The sequence below is a fragment of the Rhincodon typus genome, chromosome 3, assembly GCF_021869965.1.
Source record: "Rhincodon typus isolate 14 chromosome 3, sRhiTyp1.1, whole genome shotgun sequence".
NCBI classification, from domain to species: domain Eukaryota; kingdom Metazoa; phylum Chordata; class Chondrichthyes; order Orectolobiformes; family Rhincodontidae; genus Rhincodon; species Rhincodon typus.
This window is the reverse complement of record NC_063334.1, coordinates 5203235-5225557: the sequence shown is the minus strand read 5'-3', so window position 1 is coordinate 5225557 and position 22323 is coordinate 5203235. Positions and strand designations below refer to the sequence as shown.

General features: G+C 42.0%; 1 protein-coding gene across 1 annotated transcript in view; it reads left to right on the top strand.

Annotated features, from left to right (window-relative positions):
- Positions 1–13662: 13662 nt before the first annotated feature.
- LOC125482846 (serine protease inhibitor Kazal-type 1-like) overlaps positions 13663–22323 on the top strand; it is a 14406-nt gene continuing 5745 nt past the window's right edge. Inside the window, exons 1-2 of the mRNA XM_048595416.1 lie at positions 13663–13778; positions 20674–20699. Of these exons, the coding sequence (XP_048451373.1) occupies positions 13724–13778; positions 20674–20699 (81 nt within the window). The 5' untranslated portion in view covers positions 13663–13723. The remainder of the gene's footprint in view (positions 13779–20673; positions 20700–22323) is intronic.

The following is a 22323-nucleotide window of genomic DNA, read 5'->3' as shown; positions in this document are numbered from 1 at the left end:
GCCCTCTCAAGCAAACCTTAAAAAATCTAATGGAATGCAGTATAGTCATAACTGGGCTTATTGTTGAAAAATGTACCTGCTCCCTTAAGGGACGTCAGTCACTGGAATAGTGGGTCAGAGTTTACAGTTAAGAGGTGAACCTCTGGAAATTCTCAGCTATTCGGTTTATGAATCAGTTGTGCAATACCCTCAATACGGCTAGAAAAGACACTGAGAGAAAAGGACAGGCATTTATCTGTAACTCTCTTTGACAGAGGCATGTTTATCTCTCTGGGAAATCCATGAGAGTTCGAGGGTGGCTTCCCTTCCAGACCTTGATTGTCTCCCTCCATCCTCAATCAGACTTTCCCTGTCAGTTGGGTTCAGTAGTATGACTGATTCCAGTATAACATATTGATTTCCATTTCAGGACAACCAAAAGTGAAGTCAAGATTCAGAAGTTTGAAAAGTGTTGAGCTCGATTTTACAAAGACCTCCAAAGAATCACAACTGAACATTGGCCAGACATCACCCTTCTGTAATTCAGAACTGTTCACCAAAATGAATTATTTGAACATTGTCTATTTTTGAATAAACTTTTTGCAACTGTATTCTGTTAAGAAAAAATCCTGAATGTAGGACTGACTCTTGACTCTCAAAACCAGGTGGATTGGGATTATGTCACAGGTTAGACTGCCACAAGTCTGGATTAAAAATTAAATTTGCCTTGAAACTGCCTCTTTCTGATTTAGACAGCGCTGGCACAAAGGGTGGGCATCTGTCATCTTGTGGAAACTGGATTGGCCATTTTCATCTCTCATTCTAACAGTCATCATTTTAACTGATGGTTTTCAGTAAACAACAGCTTCTCAACAAGATGCTGCCAAAACATGAAGTCTCGTTTCAAGCTCTCTGCAGTAGATCTTATTCTTACATATCTTATAACCATTCTAAGTCTGTTAAAATTACTGTCTCACTCTTTGTGCACCTCCTCTGCAGCTGTCACAGTGTATTCCTTCCTCTATTCTATTATCCTAAAGCACTTTGTATGATATGATCTGCCTGTACTACACGTAAAACAAAACTTTTCAATGTAACTAGGTACATGTGACAATAATAAATCAAACCAAATCAAAATAAAAGTGGCAAGAAAGGTCGGAACTGTAAAATAAATATTGTTGCTACACTGTTTGTGAGTCAAGATGAGAGGACCAGACCCAACAAGCTGCTTGGTAAACATTTCCAATGCAGCAATCCATTTGATCACCCCAGAATTGCTGGCCACCCACCCATGACCATCATCTGGTCCTCTCCGACGACCATAAGTAATACCATGCTTTTTCCAGACCACATTGGAATTCACCCTTTAATCTTGAAATTTATCAGTAGTCCGGAAGCTCCCCTCCCGTTCCTTACTCCAATCACCCTCAATCCCTCAGCACACATATTTGCTCGAATAGCTTTCCTGCCTGAAAGGGCTCCAGCCTTTTCCTATGGGCAAAGCCCCACAGAAACGAGCTGATGGAACTAAATTCTACAACCCAATTGGGAAAGCTGTTTTGCTGGGTTTTCTAATATAACAATAGCTTACCATCAAACCTCACTTTGCATGCCACACCCCCAGCACCACTGTTGCGTTGCACAGGCACATAATATTCTGCCAAAGTACATTTACAAATAATGACCAAAGTATCATAGAACACTACAACACAGAAAGTAACCACTCACTACATAAGGTCTGTGCTAGCCCTTTGCTAGTGTCATATAAAACTCAACCCACTGCTTTATAGTCTTTCTGCAGATCTGTTACAAGTTCTGCCCAGATTTCCTTTCAAGGATCTTACTGTCTCTACTTCAACCATTCTGTGGCAGAACATTCTTTAAGTAGAGATTCTAATGAAAAGTCTGCCATACCAGTTTTTAACAGCTGTCGTTTTGACATGCAGTTATATGCCTGGAAAACTTTCTTACAATTTTGCCAGGGGAAACAGGAATGAAGCTCTTCACAAAATACTAGTTTAAAATTAGGGCAGAGTGATCTCCTGAGCTGATTTAAACTTTCAGATTTATTGCTTTTTGGGAGACAATAAGCTGACATCAATAAGTGAAGTGGTTTGGAGGGCCCAAATGTTGTTTGATACCATCAGTAAAGAACAGTTTTGTCTTTACATTATGAAACAGTAAATGTGTAAAATATACTTGCCATGTCATCTGATCCTGAAAGAGCTGCAGACTGTGGCAAAGGTAAGAAAACCTTATAGGATCAGTGATCACAAAATTGCCAAAAGGTTGCTCAAGAGATCAGTCCTAAGAATGCTATTGAATCTGCCCAAGGATAGTCTTATAATATGAAGCTCTGCTATTAAACTGGGTGCCAGAAAGTGAACAATAAATACAGGCTTTTAATTAACAAGTTATATTTGGAGATGTATGCTTTAATATTGGCTTAGTGCAAACTTTTGATGTTAATTAATGTTATTCTTGACACAAAAAGTAAGCATTTCTGAAAAACAAGGATCAGAATTTTCTTTGTCTTTCCAAGACACTCCACGTTCATCAGAAGATGACTTTTGTTTTTGCCAATCTTCCCTCAAAATATTTAACAAGCAGATGTAAGGGATGTAATACCAGTTTGAAATAACTGCACAGAAGGTGGTATCACATCACCAACTCATCATTTCTTTACACATGCACAGTACATGGACTCTGACCAGCTAACTCAGAGCCAGCCCCTAGAGTGAGGAGACGTTCTGAAACTCCCTGTTTATGTCTGTCAGCCAGGGCTCCCTGATTGGCCCAGGTTAATAACCACAATCAAGGAACTTACACTCACCAAGATCCACCTGGTCAACCTTGTTCCAATCAATACACAGTTCAACAGAGTTTTCTGGATTTAAGAAGGTCCACAAACTGATGTACATCGAGCTAAGAGTGACATGCATTGAGAGTGATATAAGCCTTCAAAAGCTGGAATGAAAGCCAGTTTGAAATCCTGATGTGTAAAGTAGGTTTAAAAAAAAAGCCAAGGGATATAAGTTAAAAAAAGTAACTCTAACTGCTAAACGATCTATTGCCTCAACACTCCAAAACTCAGGAAAAGAAGTTCATAAGACCATAAGACAGGAGAGCAGAAGTAAACCATTTGGCCCATTGAATCTGCTCAGCCATTTGATCATGGCTGATATGTCTCACAATTCCATTCTCCTGTCTTCTCCCCATAATCCTTGATTGACTCAATCATTGAGAACGAAGTGTTATAATCTCTTAATCATGCACATAGACCTAAGATATTTGAAAGGCTGGCTATTGAACTTTAAATGGGTCAGTCATCTAAGAAAATAATCTAAGTCCTCTCATCAATTTAAAACTTCAAATTCTGATCATTGTTTCAGCTAATAGTCACTTTGCTTTAGTTATTGTTTACAATAACACATTTAATTCCCTGTGTAATGCTTGTCTCCTAGCTAGATCGCTATCCACTCCTTTGTCTGTCCAACTGTTTTTCTCTCTCTTTGGGTTCTATCTCGACCTATCATTTACTCTTTACCCCCTTCCTCCACCCTATCTTCTGCATATAAACCAACGTTTTCCTAGCTACAGCAATTCTGAGGAAGGGTCACCAGATCCGAAACTTTAACTCTGATTTCTCTGATGAGATGCTGCCGGACCTGCTGAGCTTTTCCAGCAACTTCTGTTTTTGTTGTTGTATAAGAAAATCTAACCTGTCACAAAGATCTACAGAATCTATTCATTTTAAAAAATGTTTTTATACAACCATAAAAATATATGCCTGAAAGGCCAATGGGTAGATCGGTGCGTAGAACAGTCACCGGACACTAAAAATCATGGATAACTCTTTGCAGCAAAGAAATCCCGCAGGCACATTCTAAAACTGAACAACTGATTGCGGAACTTAGGTCAATTTTCAGAAAATCTGCCTGAGTGAAACATAGACTCAGAATGCAAAAATCTGAAGAGCTATCCACACAATGAGGTAGCACAGTCTCTTAGTGAAGATAAGCCCAAAGATTTCTTGTGGGAAATCATTGACCCACACCAAACATTTTGCCATGCAGAGATTTAAGTCAATGGGCAACACAATCCTGGTATCAAAATAGAAGAGAGTTCAGATTTCAAGTTGCAACAAAGCTCAAAAATAATTGCAAATAAAAGACAGCAATTGAACCAACCATCTACACACTTGAGGAACTGTATAGTGATAGACAATGGGACAGGCAGATATCAGCAACTGGATTGAACCAGATTACCACACAGCATAGTGAACAACATCTACTCCAAATACAAGTTTGTCATTCAGGGATGAGGTGATTAGTGAAGATTAGTTCAAGTAAAAGTTCAGGCCTTGCCATTTCCCAAAGCAGGATCCCCAACAACAATAAAATGTATATCACACCAAGCAAGAATGAATCTGCAGGGAACACAATTGTGTTTGTAGGAGACAGACCAGGTGTCAGTGTGCGAAGAACAGTCTTTGTAATGATTTAGGTCATATTTGCAAAACCTGTAAATAGATGCAATAGTGCAAGAAACTTCATTTATTTACTCAGCAAGGTTCATCTAGCAAGACCAGAAAGGTGCATATCCCAATCCATGCTAGATCAGTTCAGCCTTGAAGGAACCTGCAACATTGTAACAGCCCTACGTCTTAAATCTCAGGGATATGTGATCCAGTCCCATTCAAAGCAAAAGGCAAAGTCTCCATATTCTGACCAGACTATAGGGCTGCTTTCTCATTAGAGACAGGTAGCTAGTGATGGTTTAACCTGAGGGTCACCACACCTCAGGTGGGGGGAGAGGTTGAGAAGGAGAGTCCGTCATGGTAACCAAAGCTGGTGTAGGAATTGAACCCACCCTGTTAGTGTCACTCTGCACTGCACACCAGCCATCCATGCTAACTGGGCACTGCCACCTGAGCTGTGCGAAGCAAGGGCAACATTAATTTGACATGATCATTCAAGATGAATCGTCCAGCTGGCCAGGTGTCAAGCTTCATGCCCAGTTAAAGGCCCTGAATGCATCCTGTGAGCAGGAACGAGCTGCCTGATACAGGCAGCAGGCAATGTGAACAGGGGCTTTGCACAAGCTCCACTGATTGTGTGGCAATAGCTGGCCCCACAAATTTGTTTCCAAGGCAGCTGCAGAGCTCGTTATTTGGTCCCTGCAACGTACTAGATCACCATCAGTCAAAGGTCAGTGCAAGAAGCTTTGTTTCAAGTAAAAGGCCAGTGTCAAGTCAGGCTGACCAGAGTCACTTGTGATATTTCTGCAATGGCTCTACCATCACACACTTTCATTGGTGAGAAAACTGCAAATCTTGTCAGTCACCCTCATCCCACCCCAAGCCTCTTGCGAAGCCAACAGATGAAATGTGGTGCCAGTAGGAGTGTGAGGGCAGTTCACACTGTCCTGCAGAAATACCTGTTCATGGGGAAGAGGTGGCTGTAAAGAAACACGGCCAAATGGACTGAGACACTCATTTCAACCTGGCAGCTTCACATTGTCCATTTCCCAGCTCAGGCCACACTCCAGCCAGGCCCCTAGGACAAAACGGAGACTAAATTCTGCCAAACAACACTGGCAGGTGTAGAAGGTGAGGTGAGGGAATACGGAAATTTTTTGACTCACATATCAGAATGCAAATATGAAAATCTGGTCCAACAGGTTCTCCCTGATGAGGAATAAGGATAAGTGGTGAGGAACCCTGGACAGCCATGAGGTTTGATTTGAGCTCATCATTTACCACTGACAGATTTTAGCTCATGGACAGTCATTCTGTCATTTTGCATAAACATTGCTTTGCATTGCGTTGGACGTGACTTGCTGAGGCAGTGTGCAGTCATGTAAATCAGCTTCATCATGCGACACCAGTGTTAAAAGTGGACGACGACACAGCACCCACCCAATGCTTCCATTTCGGCAAAATGAGACAATTCTCAGCTTTTGGTCTTCTCTTCATGTTCTTGTTCTCTGTTACAGGTTAGTTCCTCTTATTACCATTGTTTACCCTCCTGGAATTTAATTGCTGACATCGCTTGCATTAGTTTGTTCTCTAAGTTAAATAACAGAAAGTTTACAAATGAACAAGATTCATTGCTTTCTGTTGGTGCTTTATACCTTCCGATCGGCAATTGTTTAAAAGTTGAAATGGCATTGGGAATTAATTTGCTTTGTTTGCTTCACAGTTAAAGAAAATAAATGAACCTTGTCACTTCAGATTTTATCAACACATTTTTTAAAAAAAATTCATGATTTTGCTACATTTTTTCACTGCATTATTTCATGCTAATGATCAGAGGTATAGATAGAGTGGACAGCCAGAGACTTTTTCCTAGGGTGGAGGTAGCTATTACGAGGGGACATAGTTTTAAAGTGAGTGGAGGTAGATATAGGGGAGACGCCAGAAGTAGCTTCTTTACTCAGAGAGGGGTCGGGGCATGGAATGCATTGCCGGAGAGGGTAGTGGAGTAGGCCTTATTAGGGGCATTTAAGTGGCTATTAGATAGGCATATGGATGATAGTATGAGGCAGGGGTGGAGGTTAGATAGACCTTAGGATTAGGGTAAAAGTTCGGCACAACATCGTGAGCTGAAGGGCCTGTACTGTGCTGTACTGTTCTATGTTCTATGTTCTAATGATTGTAGGAGTGTCCAACTCCAACCAGCTTGAGCTGTTGGTGTTGAGGAAGACGCTAACCATTCCTAAACACCCACACATCCTCCAAAAAGGGATATCACATCAGTACAAAGAATTCTCAACACAGTAATAAAGTGGTTTCACACCATCCCCATATTTCATGGGTGTGATCCAAATGAGGCCTGCTTCAACAAGTAATACTGCAGTCATGTAGGCATTTCCCTGGTGCACTGTTCTTAAAATCGGATTTAATACATTAACAAGTAGGAATTGTAGGAAGGCAATTGTGCCCCATTCTCTAACTCCATATATATTTATTAATACTGAGAGATTTGGTGATTTAGAGCATTGATTTTCAGCCATCTCAATAGGAGGGTGGAAAATACACACTAATTACAAGCTGAAACTGTGCCTCCCACCATACATTAGTATCAGGTTGATGTGTTTATGTCAGGAATCTGCATCCTGATTGTACCAACAACATAACTTGTATTTTCAATCAGGTCCAGTGCTACTTTCAGGATCCATTTCCAAAAGTGCTATCCTCTAGCACATTACTAAAATTATACTGAACTCAGTACTACTTGGTACAACTGCCATAAGAACCCCCTTTCTTGTTGCGGAATTTGATTTTAAAGATTGTTGTTAGCTTTGAGAGGTGACTCCAGAAGTTAATACCCTTAGTGGTCTGTACCAAGGGGTCATGAAGGACATGGCCATCTCCATGATTCCAGCTGGCTGAGGCTTCCACCGTGTGGAGAAAGGAAAGAGTGGAAATTCAAGCCACATCAGAGCTGTTCTCTCTCCACATTGCAGCAGTTTGTCACACAATGAGATTTTGATGGAGCTGCCTCCTGGTGTGGCAATAAACAAGAAGAAAGTATAAAAAGTAGAAGAAAAGCAGAGGGACCTCAGGGTTCACTAAAGGTGACCAGGCAAGTTGAAACAGTTTTATTCATGCAGCTTCTGGGATCCTTGAGGTCGTAAATAGAGGCATAAGGAAGTGATGCTACACCTCTACAAATCATTGGTCAGACCACATTTACAGTATTGTGTTCAGTTCTGGGTGTTGTATTTAAGGAAGGATGTCAAAGTCACGGAAAGAGTCCAAACAAGATTTGATAGAATGATAGGATGAATGAGGGATTTCACATACAAGGAAAGATGAGAGAAATTGGGCATATTCTCCTTGGAGCTCCGAAGAGGTGACATATTGAGGTGCTCAAAATTATGAACAATATCGGCAGGGTAATGAGGGAGATTCTGCTTCCATTAGTAGGTATCAGAAACCAAGGGCCATAATTTCAAGATTGTCAGCAAAAAGTTAGGAGTGAGATGAGGAGAAACTTCTTTACTCAGATAGTTGTTAGGATTTGGAATGTGCTGCCTGGGAGAGTGGTGGAGGTAGATGTTTCAAAAGAGAGCCGGATATATATTTGAAAGTGATGAAATTGACAGGGCTACACAAATAAGGCAGGAGAGTGGAATTAGCTGAGTACCTTGTTCCAGAGCCAGTACAGACATGATAAATTGAAAGGCTTCTTATGACTTGAATCTAGTTATTTGTTTAAACGATTGATGTATAACTAAATGCTAAGATTGAAGTATAATGTTTGCAATAGCTTAATAATGCATCATCATTCTGATGCAGTTACAGGTGAAAATTTGCCGTTTCAATAAGTTATGTTCTAAACCAGTGCTGTGACTATTTTCCTACCTCCCATTTGATTTTGCAGGTGCAAACTCTGACCCAGGAATTGAGGGAGGAAGAATATAATTATCTTTTAACTTTAAAGCTTTTATGTTTTAGATTACACCTGTTTTCACTTAATAATTTAGATTCTGTGCAATTACTGTGAAAAATCACTCACCGTTCTAAAACTTTTGTTTTAATGTACAGCACTTGTATTTTACGCTTTGCCCAACAGAGCCAATGTTTCGCTGTCTCATTCTGGAGCGCCTGCATTTCACCAATAATTCTAGAATGCCTGTATCTCCTGTCTCCTCACTGAAGCAGGATGTTGATGTGGCTTATGTTATTGTGGTGAACCTTTTCTCGCTGCTTCTTGCTCGCTCGCTCCCTGTTCCCTCACCCTACTGCTCGCCACTTCACTCGCTCCTCACAGAGGGAAGGGCAAGTGGGACAGCGAGCAGGAGGTGAGTGGCTAGGAAAGTGACAAGTGAGGCAGTGAGGGTTAGGAGCGGTCAGTGCTTGATGGGTATCTTTGCAGGAAGTTACTGCCTGTGATGTGCCATGCAGTGAGAAGAATGGCCCTGGCAATTCCAGTAGCAAACACAGACTTTTGCAGCATCTCTTTTCTTTGTCTGTTTGAGAACATTTGTTAAGTCAAATTATTCAGTAATGACAAATGATTCTGTTTGGTATTGTAGCCAAACTGACTGCCACCAAACCAGGAGACTGAAATTTGCAGCATGGATTACAACCCAATCTGTGGAACTGATGGTAAAACGTACAGGAGTACATGCATGCTTTGTGCAATGAGGTGATACAGACAATGAAACTGTTGTAGAAACCGAAAAGAAATTGGTACTGTTGAATGTTTTCAGCTTTTTAAGATGGGAACATTCTCGTCAGCACCAATTGGAGGATAAGTTTTGAAAATATTTATTTTTCCTGTTTCAAAAACAAAGTTTACAAGACTATGTATTAAAACAAAACCAAGAACTGTGGAAGCTGGTAATCTGAAACGAAAGCAAAAATTGCTAGAGAAACTCAATCGGTCTGGCAGCATCTGTGGATAGAAAACAGGATTTACATTTTGAGTCTAGTGACCCTTCCTCAGAGGAAAGTTAGGAATTTGTGTTTTCCTAACTCTCTCACTTCAATATAGCACCTTCAGACCTTTCATAATCAATGGATTACTTTTGATCTGTAGTCCCTACTATTATGTCAGTAAACTCTACAAACCAATAGTGTACAACTAACAGCACTTTTAAAAACCTGTTCTTCAGATGCAGGCAAAGCCACATTTATTGATGATTCTAAATTGCACCAACAAGGTGGACCTGGTTGAGTGATCATTTACAACTAGTCATATACAGAGAATAATGTATTATTTAAGCACACAATTACACCATTCAGACCTATGCCAATATTTCAGTTACACTGATCATCTTATGCTGCACCTTACCCTATCTACATAGGATAGGGAACAAATTGAGATTAACAAATCAGAGCTCCATTGTACAACTTATTAGTGAAGTGAAATGAAATGGAAGGAAAACTGAGCAAGATGTAAAATTTACATCCTACAACCTCCTTAATTTGGCAATAAAGGTTAAAATAAGCCTCTATTTTTTTTCACAAGCAGAGGAGATTAAAACAAACAAGAGCTACAGGAACTCTCCAAAACTAAGCAGCCAGGCTGCACCATTGCTAAATACTTACATTACAAATAAGTGTCTTTGCTTTAGACTTTGATTGTACTAATGCTCTGTTGCTATTCCGGGAATGTTGGGAAAAACATCCGGATCCGAAAGTATGGAGAATGTTGAAGTAACAATAATGGCAAGCAAAGGTTTCCAGAAAACCAGGATTTCTTTGATTCAATTGATTTCATTCTTTAAGATTCATTCTTCATTTGGTGTGCAATTAAGAAATTAATCAAGTTTAATGTAATTTCTGTTGGTGGTGAGAAATGAGAAACAATATACCAAGTACAGCATAATTAAAGAATGTTGTTGTGTAATCACTATATTTACATCTGATATCACAATCTCAACTTTGCACTTTGGTCACTGTTTCTTAAATGCAATTTCATTGGATTATATTTAAAGCTATGTAATTTGAATTTATCCTTAATATGAGATCATATACAATGGGAAAAGGGGACAACGCTCGAAAACCTTGTGATTCAAATAAATTTGTTGGACTATAACCTGGTGTCATGTGACTTTTTACTTTGTCCACCCAGCACCAGCACCTCCACATCATAAGAAAGCTTTTGATAAATAATCTCAATCATTGCATACAGTTGAATTAAAATCAAGCAATCAAGAGGTAGTTTCTATGATATATTGCACTGCTGCAATATCATCAACTTTTTTTTAAATGTGCCGGTCTGTTCTATAAAGGGACAGATTTGGTAAAAGAGCTTAACCATAAAATCAGCAAGGAAAAAGAAACTTCAAGTTAAATTCTAATACATTTGTGGTGTTTGCAATGCACAACAATCCTTGTAGTGGCCGTGGAACAGAAGGGTCCAAAGGAACTGTATTGGTCCATGTTTGTGATGCCACCACCTTTTGAATATGGAAAACTAGATGAGACTGTTTCCAGTCTATTTCTACCGCCCAGGGTTGAATAAGTCCCTGGTAACGAGTATCAATGCTTCACAAATCATCCTACTAATCACTCTTAGGACCCTGAGATACACAGGAGTTATCTAGAGGCTCTGACAGCCTGTCTTGGACTTTCATCAAATTTCTTTCAAAGCCTTAATTTGGCTTTGGTTACTTCTTTTCGGTGATGGTTTCTATGGATGCTAATTTGAACACCATTTAATGCTACCTTCAAATGGTCATATTTGTGCACCCAAGCTCTAGTAATGTCACCTACTGCAGAAATAAATTTAAAAGCAGGACCTCAAAAACAGCAATTGCAGGATTACCTTCGAGTGCCAGATGATAGTGAACGTAAGATAGAAGTATTCAATAATTGAACACATGGCTGAAGAACTGGTGTAAGAGAGAGAGCATCAGATTTCTGTGGCATGGGGACCATTTCGGGGGCAGCTGTGGCCTGTACAAGACGGATGGATTGTACATTAGTTGGACAGAAACTAACATCCTTGTGTGGAGATCTGCTGGTACTGTTGAGGAAGGTTCAGACTAAGTTGGCAGTGGGATGGAAACCAAAGAGGGAGCTCAGATTTGAGAGGTGCAAACTGGTTGCATGATGTAGAAAGGTAATGGGCGAATTTAGAAGACGGATGAAGCAAAGGCAAACATTAGGATCAGAATGCAGAATTATATGACAAAGGACATGTTGAGGACACTCCATCTGAATGCATATAGCATTCGCAACTGAATCTGAATGATCTGAAGAACAAAATAGAGGCAAATGGGTATGACTTGGTTGCCATGATAGAGACACAGAGCAGAACCCTATTGGGGTCTGAGTGTGATGTGTGCTACGGTGAGAATTGTGATGGAATTGGAATTGGACAAGACATCGTGAGGCCAAGCTCAACATTGAGATTATATCGCTCCATATTTTATACTCGTAACAAGCAGCATGGAGACCTTATTGCAGTGGCAAGTTGCCATTTGAGGGGGAATATAGCTTGTTAAATGCCTTGTTACCGCCCGGCTCATGTCATTAGCTTCCTATCATACCAATCGAGCTAGATGTCGACTCGACTCAACATGGAAGTCAAAGGCAACCTCAATTCACAACTTGCGTGAAGGATCTCTATGTTGGAAGGTACCAGCATCTCAGGGCACGCTCCAAGAGCACTGGTCACATGGACTTCGCAGGGCACTGGCATCTGATACGTGCCAGCCTTTAGGAACCCTCAAGGTGCATTTGGGATCCACTTACAGGGTGCTTCTGTAATTCAATGCAGCACCTCCGTCTGCCCCAGTAACTCTCGGTGTAATGTTGCAGCAAGGACTGTTTGCTCAGGGACACACAGCCAGCTCAGTGACTAGACCAGGCTGTGTCTCCAAGCTCTTCACTTGCTGTCCTAGCACTCACTCACTCTGACCCTACCTAGATGCTCACAGCATCCCTGTCTTCCCCTGCCTTTCAACACTTTGGTTCCATCAGTGAGAGATACCAAGCTAAGATTACTGCCTTGCAGTTTAGTACAGACACAAAGCCTGGAAACCTGTCCTGATTAACAGCAGGCTGCAGTCAAAGGGGATAGTCCTTCACTTAGGGGGTTCCAGCACAGCAAGGCAAGGGTATCCTCTGATACCAGTTCAGGGGCTTGAACACAGTTAATCAGGCACGCAGAGTGGTCAGAGTCAGGATCCTATCCATGGATGAGGCGTGAGGAGCTGAATGTTGGGAGGTCCACCACCTGTTTTGGTTTTGTCTGCCCTATTAAGGGGCAGTTTTTGACCTGGAATGAGAGACAGTCAGGTATTATGGAAGATAAGAGTGAGTGGCACAACCAATACAGCTGGTGAGATGTTCTGAGCAATTGAGTAGGCAGCGCAGAGGGCATGCAGGGTCAGTAGTTTCATGGGTTGTAGAAGATCACAGAGTGAGGGAAAATGTTGCAGGTAATAGTGAGGGTGATCGAACATGAGTCTTGGTGAGAGGTGAGTACAGTGTCAGAGATAGAGTGAGAGTGAGGTATCAGAGCAAAGATGGTGGCACTTACACTGGCAGAGTGCAGAAGGCCTTTGACCTTCTTCCTACAGCACTTCCTCCAGTGGGCAGAGACAGCTTTAATCTGGTTGGGAGCCTACACAGTGGATCCTGAGGAAATCCCAACTCTGTACCACGCCCTCCAACTCCCTGCCCAGACAGTGCGGCACTGATCTCCCCTTCTCTGTCACATCCAGGGCAAAAGCCAGCAACCACTCTTCAATCTAAGTTAGATGGTGCAGCAAAGTAGAAAGTTCATCCCTGTGTTCAAATGGGAGTCGGATTTTATTTCATTGAAACAAAGATTACATAGTGATTGTATCACTTGTTGTGACTCATAATTTGTCTTTTATAAAGACAAGTGAGATAAGGAGTTAAGAATCTTTCATTAAAGCTTTATAAATTTGAACATTTCTGATTGTCATTATTCGTTGTTTCTTTCTGTTTTCGACAGGAGTGGAATGAGACAGAGTTCACTGTGTACTCCAGTGAAAGTATAGACAATCTGGATGGCTTATTTGTGACTGGGTCTTTGTAGGTTTGATATTTATCTATGTCATTGACGCATTTAACAATATTGATACATTTTGACTCAGAAACATGCACTCTGTCATTTTCTGTAATCATTAACCCACTGCATGTTTGACATTGCGCAATGTGTCACTGAGAATCCATCTATTTATATAAACCAGCTTCATCATACATTACAAGTAAACAACTGCACAGTACTGACTCAACCAATGCAGGAAAATGAGACTGTTCTCAGGTTTTGTTCTTTTTTCCCTGTTCTTATTCTATGTCATGGGTAAGTTCCTCTTAATTCCATTGTCTGCTATCATGGACTTTAATCACTCCCAGCATTCTTGTTTATTTCTTGTTATTTTGTTTTCTGAATGACATTGTAGACTTACTACTAATGAACTTAATTGTATAAGCACCTTATATCTTCTGATCTGAAATTGGTTAAAAGCTGAAGTGACAATGAGGGGTGAACTACACTGGTTGTTCTCGAGAGCAACTTCATCATCACGAGATTTTCTTTAAAAGCGTATTTGTGATGCTGCCTCACTTGTTCACGAGAGAGTTTTACGTCCTGCTAAAGGTAAGAGAAGAGTTTGACTCCAAACCTGAATGGAATTGAATAAAAACCGAAAGAATTGCGGATGCTGTAAATCAGGAACAAAAACAGAAGCTGCTGGAAAAGTTCAGCAGGTCTGGCAGCATCTGTGTAGGAAACGTCAGAGTTCATGTTTTGGGTCTGGTGATCCCTTCTCAGAACTGATGGTAGCTGGGAAAACGTCGGTCTATATGCAGAAGGTAGACTGGGGGGTGGGATAAGGAGTAAATGATAGGATAAAGGATAGAACCCAAAGACAGTGAAGAGCAGTTGGATAGACAAGGAGTGGATAGCGATCTGGCTGTTAATGGGGACTGTTAGTGACTAACAATAGGTACTGTGTAATAGCAGGTTATGTGATCACAAAGATCCGGTGTGTGGGGTTGGGAGCTAGGACATGGGAGAGTTAAAGCTGTAAAATTATTGAATTCGATAGTGAGTCCAGAGGGCTGCAGGGTCCCCAAGCGGAAAATGAGGTGGTGTTCTTCCAGCTTGCTCTGACCTTCACTGGAACACAGCAGCAAGCCAGAGACAGAGATGTTGGCCAGGGAACAGGGTGGTGCGTTAAAGTGGCAGGTAACAGCTAGCTCAGCGTCTTTTTTGCAAGCAGAACATAGATGTTCTGTGAAGTGGTCACCCAGTCAACACTTCGTTTCCCCAATGTAGAGGAGACCACATTGTGAGCAGCGAATGCAGTAGACCAGATTCTGGGAATTGCAGGTGAAGTGTTGCTTCACCTGAAAGGTATGTTTGGGCCCTTGGATACTGGGGAGGGAGGAGGTGGAGGTAAGAGGGCAGGTATTGCATCTTTGCTGGTTGCCGAGGGGAAGGTGCCGAGGGGCTGTGGGGAGTGTTGGGAGTGAAGGAAGAGTGGACCAGGGAGTCCCAGAGGGAATGGTCCCTGCGGAAGATGGACAAGGGAGGGGAGAGGAATATGTGTCTGGTGGTGGCATCTTGCTGGAGGTGGCAGAAATAGCATCTGATGATCTTCTGGATGTGAATGCTGGTGGGATGGTAGGATGGATTTGTGGATTTGTGAATTTGTGGATCCACAAACAGGACTATCCGGGCAGACCCATTGTTTCAGCCTGCTCCTGCCCCACAGAACTCATCTCCTCCTGCCTTGACTCAGTCTTATCTCCCCTGGGCCAATCCTTGCTCACGTACATTCCTCTGATGCTTTAGGCCAGTTTCAAAACTTCCAGTTTACCGGCTCCAGCCACCTCCTCTTTACCATGGATGTACAATTCCTTTACACGTCCATTCCCCACCAGGAGGGTCTTAGGGCTCTCCGCTTCTTCCTGGCCAAAGGCCTGAATCATCCTCATCCACCACCCTCCTCCGCTTGGCGGAGCTTGTCCTCACCCTCAACAACTTCTCTTTTAACTCCTCTCACTTTGTTCAGGTCAGAGGGGTTGCCATGGGTACGTCCACGGGCCCCAGTTATGCCTGTCTCTTCATGGGGTACGTGGAACATTCCTTGTTCCAGTCCCATTCCAGCCCACACCCACAACACTTTCTCCGATGTATTGATGATATCATTGCTGCTGCATCCCTCTCTCGTCTGCAATTAGAAAAGCTTGTTGATTTCGCTTCCAATTTTCACCCTGCCCTCACTTTCACCTGGTCTATCTCTGACTCCTCCCTTTCCTTCTTCGACATCTCCGTTTCCATTTCTGGGGATAGACTGGCCACTAATATCCACATTAAACTCATTGACTCCGACAGCTACCTGGACCGTACATTCTCACACCCTGCTTCCTGTAAAGGCACCATCCCATTCTCTCAGTTCCTCCATCTCCATCGCATTCGTTCAGATGAGCCCAACTTCAACAAGGGAGTCTCCGAAATGTCCACCTTCTTCCTCAACCGAGGATTCCCCAGCACTGTTGTCGACAGGGATCTCAACCAGGTCGGACCCATCTCCCGCACTTCCGCCCTCACCCCTTCTCTTCCCTCCCTCAACAGCAATAGGGTTCCCCTTGTCCTTACCTACCATCCCACCAGCATCCACATCCAGAAGATCATCAGACGCCATTTCTGTCATCTCCAGCAAGATGCCACCACCAGACACATATTCCCCTCCCCTCCCTTGTCCGCTTTCTGCAGGGACCGTTCCCTCCGGGACACCCTGGTCCACACTTCCTTCACCCCCATCAGCCCTTCCACAGCCCTACGGCACCTTCCCCTGTAACCGGCGAAGGTGCAACACCTGCCCATTTAACTCCTTCCTCCCCAGTATCCAAGGGCCCAAACTTACCTTCCAGGTGAAGCAACACTTCACCTGCAATTCCCACAATCAGTCTACTGCCTTCGCTGCTCATAATGTGATCTCCTTTACTTTGGGGAAATGAAGCTCGCAAAAAAAAAACATGACTGTCAATGTCTTCACTTAATAGCAATTTTGATATTATTCTAAATTGCAATTCAACAAGAGTGATGGTTTTTAATATTACAAGAATGCATTGGGCTTAATTTGGAGCATATTGATGAAGATGGAGAGGATTTGAAACTACTTATTTATATAGTTGCGAAGTCTTTATCAAAAACAGAAGTTTACTCCCTAAACCACACCCCTCCCTATTTTCTGCATATAAGCTGACATTCTCCCAGCTACCATCAGTTCTGAGGAAGGGTCACCGGACTTGAAACGTTAACTCTGATTTTTTTCTTCATAGATGCTGCCAGACCTGCTGAGGTTTTCCAGCAACTTCTGTTTTTGTTCCTGAATGGATCTGACTCTGAATAATATGATAGTTTTGGGAATGGTGTTAAACTTTCCTAAATGCCTACTGTGCTCCATCCCTCCAGTATAAAGAATTCGCAACTATAAGTAGTTTCAAATCATTTCCATCTTCATCAATATGCTCCAAATGAAGCCCAATGCATTATTGTAATATTTGAAACCATTTCTCAGCTTCACTCTTGTTGAATTGCAATTTAGAATAATATCAAAATTGCCACTAAGTGAAGACATTGACTGTCATGCTTTTAAAACTGCCTATAATATATTAATGCTGAGAAACTAAGCTGTATAGCACCTGTCTTTCAAGCAGCTGAACCTTCTCGTATTGAGTATAGTCTTGGTTCTTACAAGCCTGAAGTGCACCACACCTCAAATTGGAATGTGAATATGTTTGCATTAGTGAAGCGTGTTAAGAAAACTTGTCAATCACATTGGAGTACTGCACCTCTTTCAGGATCCGTGTTCAATGGTGCTATCCTCGAGCATATTACACATGCTGAACCCACACAGTGCAATGTGGCACAAATCATGAGGAAGGCCCTCATAAATGTATCCAGAGCTGAGATGTGCAGGACTGCATGTCCCAACCCTATAAGACAGTAACACAGGCAGTGATCTGCCAGACATAAATTTTTCCTCCCCCAACCACTGCTTCCTACACCCACAACCCACCAATTGCCCTTGGCCCACCTCAAATCCCAATCACACAGTCTTCCTCATTCACCTGGGGGCCAAAGTGATTCCAGGAACAAATGATTGTCATTAATGATTCCATCTTCACTTAATGAGGCCTAAGGATCAGTAAGGACCTTCACTGTTCAATCTCAGTATCCATAATCTGTGCCCAGCTGGAACAAGTATTGCATCACGCTCGGCAGGGATGTAACCAGCATTTTATATGAAGGAATATCCTCACAGGCTCTCTAGTTCGATCAATATAGACAATGGTTTAGAAATGTAAGAAAGGAACCAGGTCAGACATATATCGAGTTTGAAAAAATTAAACATAGCAACTTCCATAGATGGGTGAGAGCATTAAAAATAGAAAAGACATATGAGAGTCTTAGAGAGATTATTCTGCCGGAGGAGTTTAAAAACTCACTTCCAGAAATGATAAGGAGTGGGTGAATTTTGCTGTAGCTGTCATACGTGTCAAATGGTAGGAAAGCCACAGGCAGGAATAGAACCTATACATTTGATGCCAATTCCCACATTTGAAGAACCTTTCATGCAGGTTATGATTGATTGTATAGGTCCCCTCCCTAAAACCAAAAGCGGGAATCAGTATTTGCTAACCATAATGGATGTGTCTAGCAGATTTTTGGAGGCAATTCCATTACGGAATATCAAGGCAAAAAAATGGTTGTGGAAGAGTTGCTTGTTTTCTTTACCCCGGACTACCCCACGAAGATTCAGTCAGACCAAGGGTCCAATTTTACTGCCAAACTGTTTAAGGAGGTCATGGATGGTTTAAGCATTCAACACTTTAAATCAAGTACGTACCATCCTGAATCCCAGGGATCATTGGAGAGGTGACATCAGAAGCTTACATTACAAATTTAGACTTACTTCATGGTTATTGGCGAGTACCTTTGTCAGAGAGAGCGAAAGACGTTTCTGCATTTGTGACCCCAAATGGGCTGTATCAATTTAAAGTAATGCCCTTTGGAATGAAGAATGCACCAGCCACATTTCAAAGACTTATGAACAGAGTTATGGCAGGATTGACTAATTGTACCGTCTATATAGATGGCTTAGTGATCTTTAGCCATTCATGGAAAGATCACATGGTGCATTTGGCAGAGTTCTTTGAAAAACTACGGAGGGAGAATTGATTATAAGTTTAGCAAAAACTGAATTCGCAAAGTAACATTCTTAGGACACAAAATCAGACATGGAGGGTTGACCCCAGAGGAATGTGAAGACAAAGGCCATTGAGGAATTTCCAAGACCATCCTCAATTTCTGCTTCGATTTTTGGGACTGAGCGGATTCGACTGGAAGTTTGTACCAAACGTTAGTAGCGTGGTAGCTCTGTAGATGGATTTGCTAAGAAGAACATGCAATTGTGGTAGACAGAACAATGCAACAAGGTATTTGAGAATTTAAAAGCCACGTTAACCTCCACACCAGTTTAAGCTACACCAAATTTCTTCAAAAACTTCAAAGTCACTATCAATGCCAGCAATGTAGGGGTTGGAGCTGTGATGATGCAGGAGGGTGATGGTGGAATTGAAAGGCCAATTGGTTATTTTTCAAAGAAACTCAAAATCCACCAGAGAAAATACTCCAGTACTGAAAAAGAGTTATTGTGTTTGGTATCACCTTATAACGTCTTAGTGTTTATGTTACAACCAATGTTTCGGATACAGTTGTGAATACAGACCACAACACTCTCACTTATTTGGAAAGATTTAAGGACCAGAATACAAAACTATTTCATTGGAGCCTTATGTTACAGGCTTTTATTTTATAGATGTTACATGTTGTGGGTTGTAAAAATGTTATTGCAGATGCACTTTCACTGGTTTAAAAGAAAATGTGCAGATGAGATAGAACCGGTACGGGTCCAATGTTTTATATATATATGTATACATATATACAGAATTAGTATGAAAGGTGTAACTTTAGATTACTGACCAATGTATCTCGTGATAATTATTGTTAAGATTTTTTTTTAAAAATGAAGCCATCCTTTCATAATTTTTGCTCATTTTTTTCTCAAGGGGAGGAGGTGTTATGAAATTGTGTAGAGTAATCATGAATTGGAAGGCAGGAAGCTAGAATCTGTTGGTAAAAAAAATGATAAAGAGTAGCGTGCATGGTTCCTTTAAGAGGTAAAGTGCTTTTCTAAGCTTAGAGATTTATACAGAAAAATAATGTGCCTGTATGTTGCTGAAGATATACAGCCAGTTCTGAAATGGAAATATGTATCAATTGGTTGTGTGATTGGAAACTTTAGGCTAGTTTTGATATTTTGGCAATGAGCTGGAATCAGCCAATTAATTTAAACCAAGCACTTAGCGATTGAAAGCCAATTGAATTTAATCTGATGGTTTTGACAATGCTATTGTAAGAAAATTGGTGTGTCATCCAAGGTCTATAAGGAGAGAGTTTGTAAAAATCAGTTTGAGAGCAAACACCCGTCTGAGAAATAAGCAGCTAGCTCACAAGAAATCACCAAGCTCTCAAAGAAAGCACCATCTATCCATAAAAGGTACCACAGCACTTCTAGCTAAGAGTCCTCACAGCAGACTTCACAGAGAAAACATCCCTGACAGCTGGATCAGTGGAAGAAAGACATGTAGACTTTGAGGGACTAAAGTTTTAATTTATTTTCTGATTGCTTGGGTTTATATAAGTGGGACATGTTTATTGGAACAGCATACCAGGAGAATTTAGTTCAGTTAGGGAATAGTTAGTAGTTAAGGGAGAATTGTTTGGTTTGTTAGCAATTCTGTTAATTTGTTCACTGTTAGGGTTAAATAAATAAATTGTTACTTGTTACTTATAAAGTGAATATCAGGGATTTTTTTTCATTTAACCCCCCCCGACCCCCTCCCCAGCTTCCTTGTAACAGTTTAACAAATTAGGCAAGGTGAGTTGAGCTTCTCTGGGTGTTTTGGGTTTAATTATTGGAAGGGGACCTCTACTCCCACTGCAACAGATTGGGGGCTTGTGTTTCAATGGTAATTATCAGAGGGGTTCAAACTCCTCTTGTTAACAATATAAAATAACCACATTACCTGCAATAGCATGCAAAAGATGAAAACGTGTTGTTTTCGTAAGGTTTATAATTCAGTGACTGTTTTTGATCCTGTTGTTTTAATTTTTATAGCCGCAAACTCTGAACCAGGAATGGAGGTAAGCAGTCCATATTTATCCTTCAATGTTATAGCAGTTATGATTTAAAGCACAACTGTTTTCACTTTGCGATCTAAATTTCATGCAATTATGTCTGAAAAATCACTCACATGACAGAACTCAGTGACTGACTCTGCATTCCAGAGCGTCTGCGATTCACCCTCATTCCAAAATGCCTATGAGTCACCTTTGTTCCAGTGCGTCTGTGATTCACTCTCATTCCAGAGTGCCTGTGAGTTACTGTCATAGATAGATCAAAGATCATAGAGTCACACAACATGGAAACAGCCCTTCGACCCAATCCAACCACGTTTCCTAACCTGAACTAATTCCATTTGCCAGCGTTTGGCCCATATCCCTCTAAACCTGGTCAGAGATAATAAGAACTGCCCATGCTGGAGGCAGAGATAACACAGTGTGGAGCAGGAAAGCTGATGCTTTGGGTCAGGACCCTTTTTCTGAAGAAGGGTCCTGACCCGAGACGTCAACTTTCCTGCTCCTCTGATGCTGCCTGGCCTGCTGTGTTCCTCCAGCTCCACACTGTGTTATCTCCCTCTAAACCTTTCCTATTCAATTGTTAATTTTAAATCTTAGACTGAAAGATTTTTGGTAGGCTCTGTTTGCTGACACTGCTGCATGCACTAAGCAGTTTTAAATTGTGTGCATGCAGATTTCAGGGGGACGCAGCCTGGGAGAGGGTTTAGGGGTGATGAGGGGAGACAGGGACCAGGAAGCATTGGGAGAACTGGGGAGGATGCAAGAAGAAGCGAGATCAGGATCTGGGAGAGAATGAAGGGGAGGTTGTTGGGGAGGGCAAGATGGGAGCCAGAGTTGGGAGGAGGAGCCAAAGTTGGGAGGAAGAGCCAGGGAGAGGGCCTCCAGCTCCTGGGCCATTCTTGCACCACCCCATTCCAGGGTCTCCCCCTATACCTACCCACTTCTGGTACCTCCTCCCTTCACATTCCAGGGTACCCCTCTGTCCAATGTTCCCTCTCCCATTCCAGAGTGCCTGCAAGTCACTTTCCATTCCAGATCGCCTGTAATTCATTCCCATTCCGGAGTGCCTGTAACTCACTCATTCCAGTGCATCAGTGACTCAGTCCCATTCCACAGCGCCTGTAACTCACTCCCATTCCATAGCGCCTGTAACTCACTCCCATTCCATAGTGCCTGTAACTCACTCTCATTCCAGAGCTCATGTAACACACTCTCATTCCTATGCACCTGTAACTCACTGTCATTCCAGAGCGTCTGTAACTCATTCCCATTCCAGTGCACCTGTGACTCACTCCCATTCCATAGCGCCTGTAACTTATTTCCATTCCATAGCGCCTGTAACTCACTCCCATTCCCGTGCACCTGTGACTCACTCCCACTCCAGAGTGCCTGTAACTCACTCTCATTCCATAGCGCCTGTAACTCACTCCCATTCCAGTGCACCTGTGACTCACTCCCACTCCAAAATGCCTGTAACTCACTCCCATCCCAGAGTGCCTGTAACTCACTCTTCATTCTAGAGCACCTGTAATTCTGTCACGTTCCAGAGCGCCTATAACTCACTCCCATTCCTGTGCACCTGTAACTCACTCTCATTCCAGAGTGCCTGTAACTCACTCCCACTCCA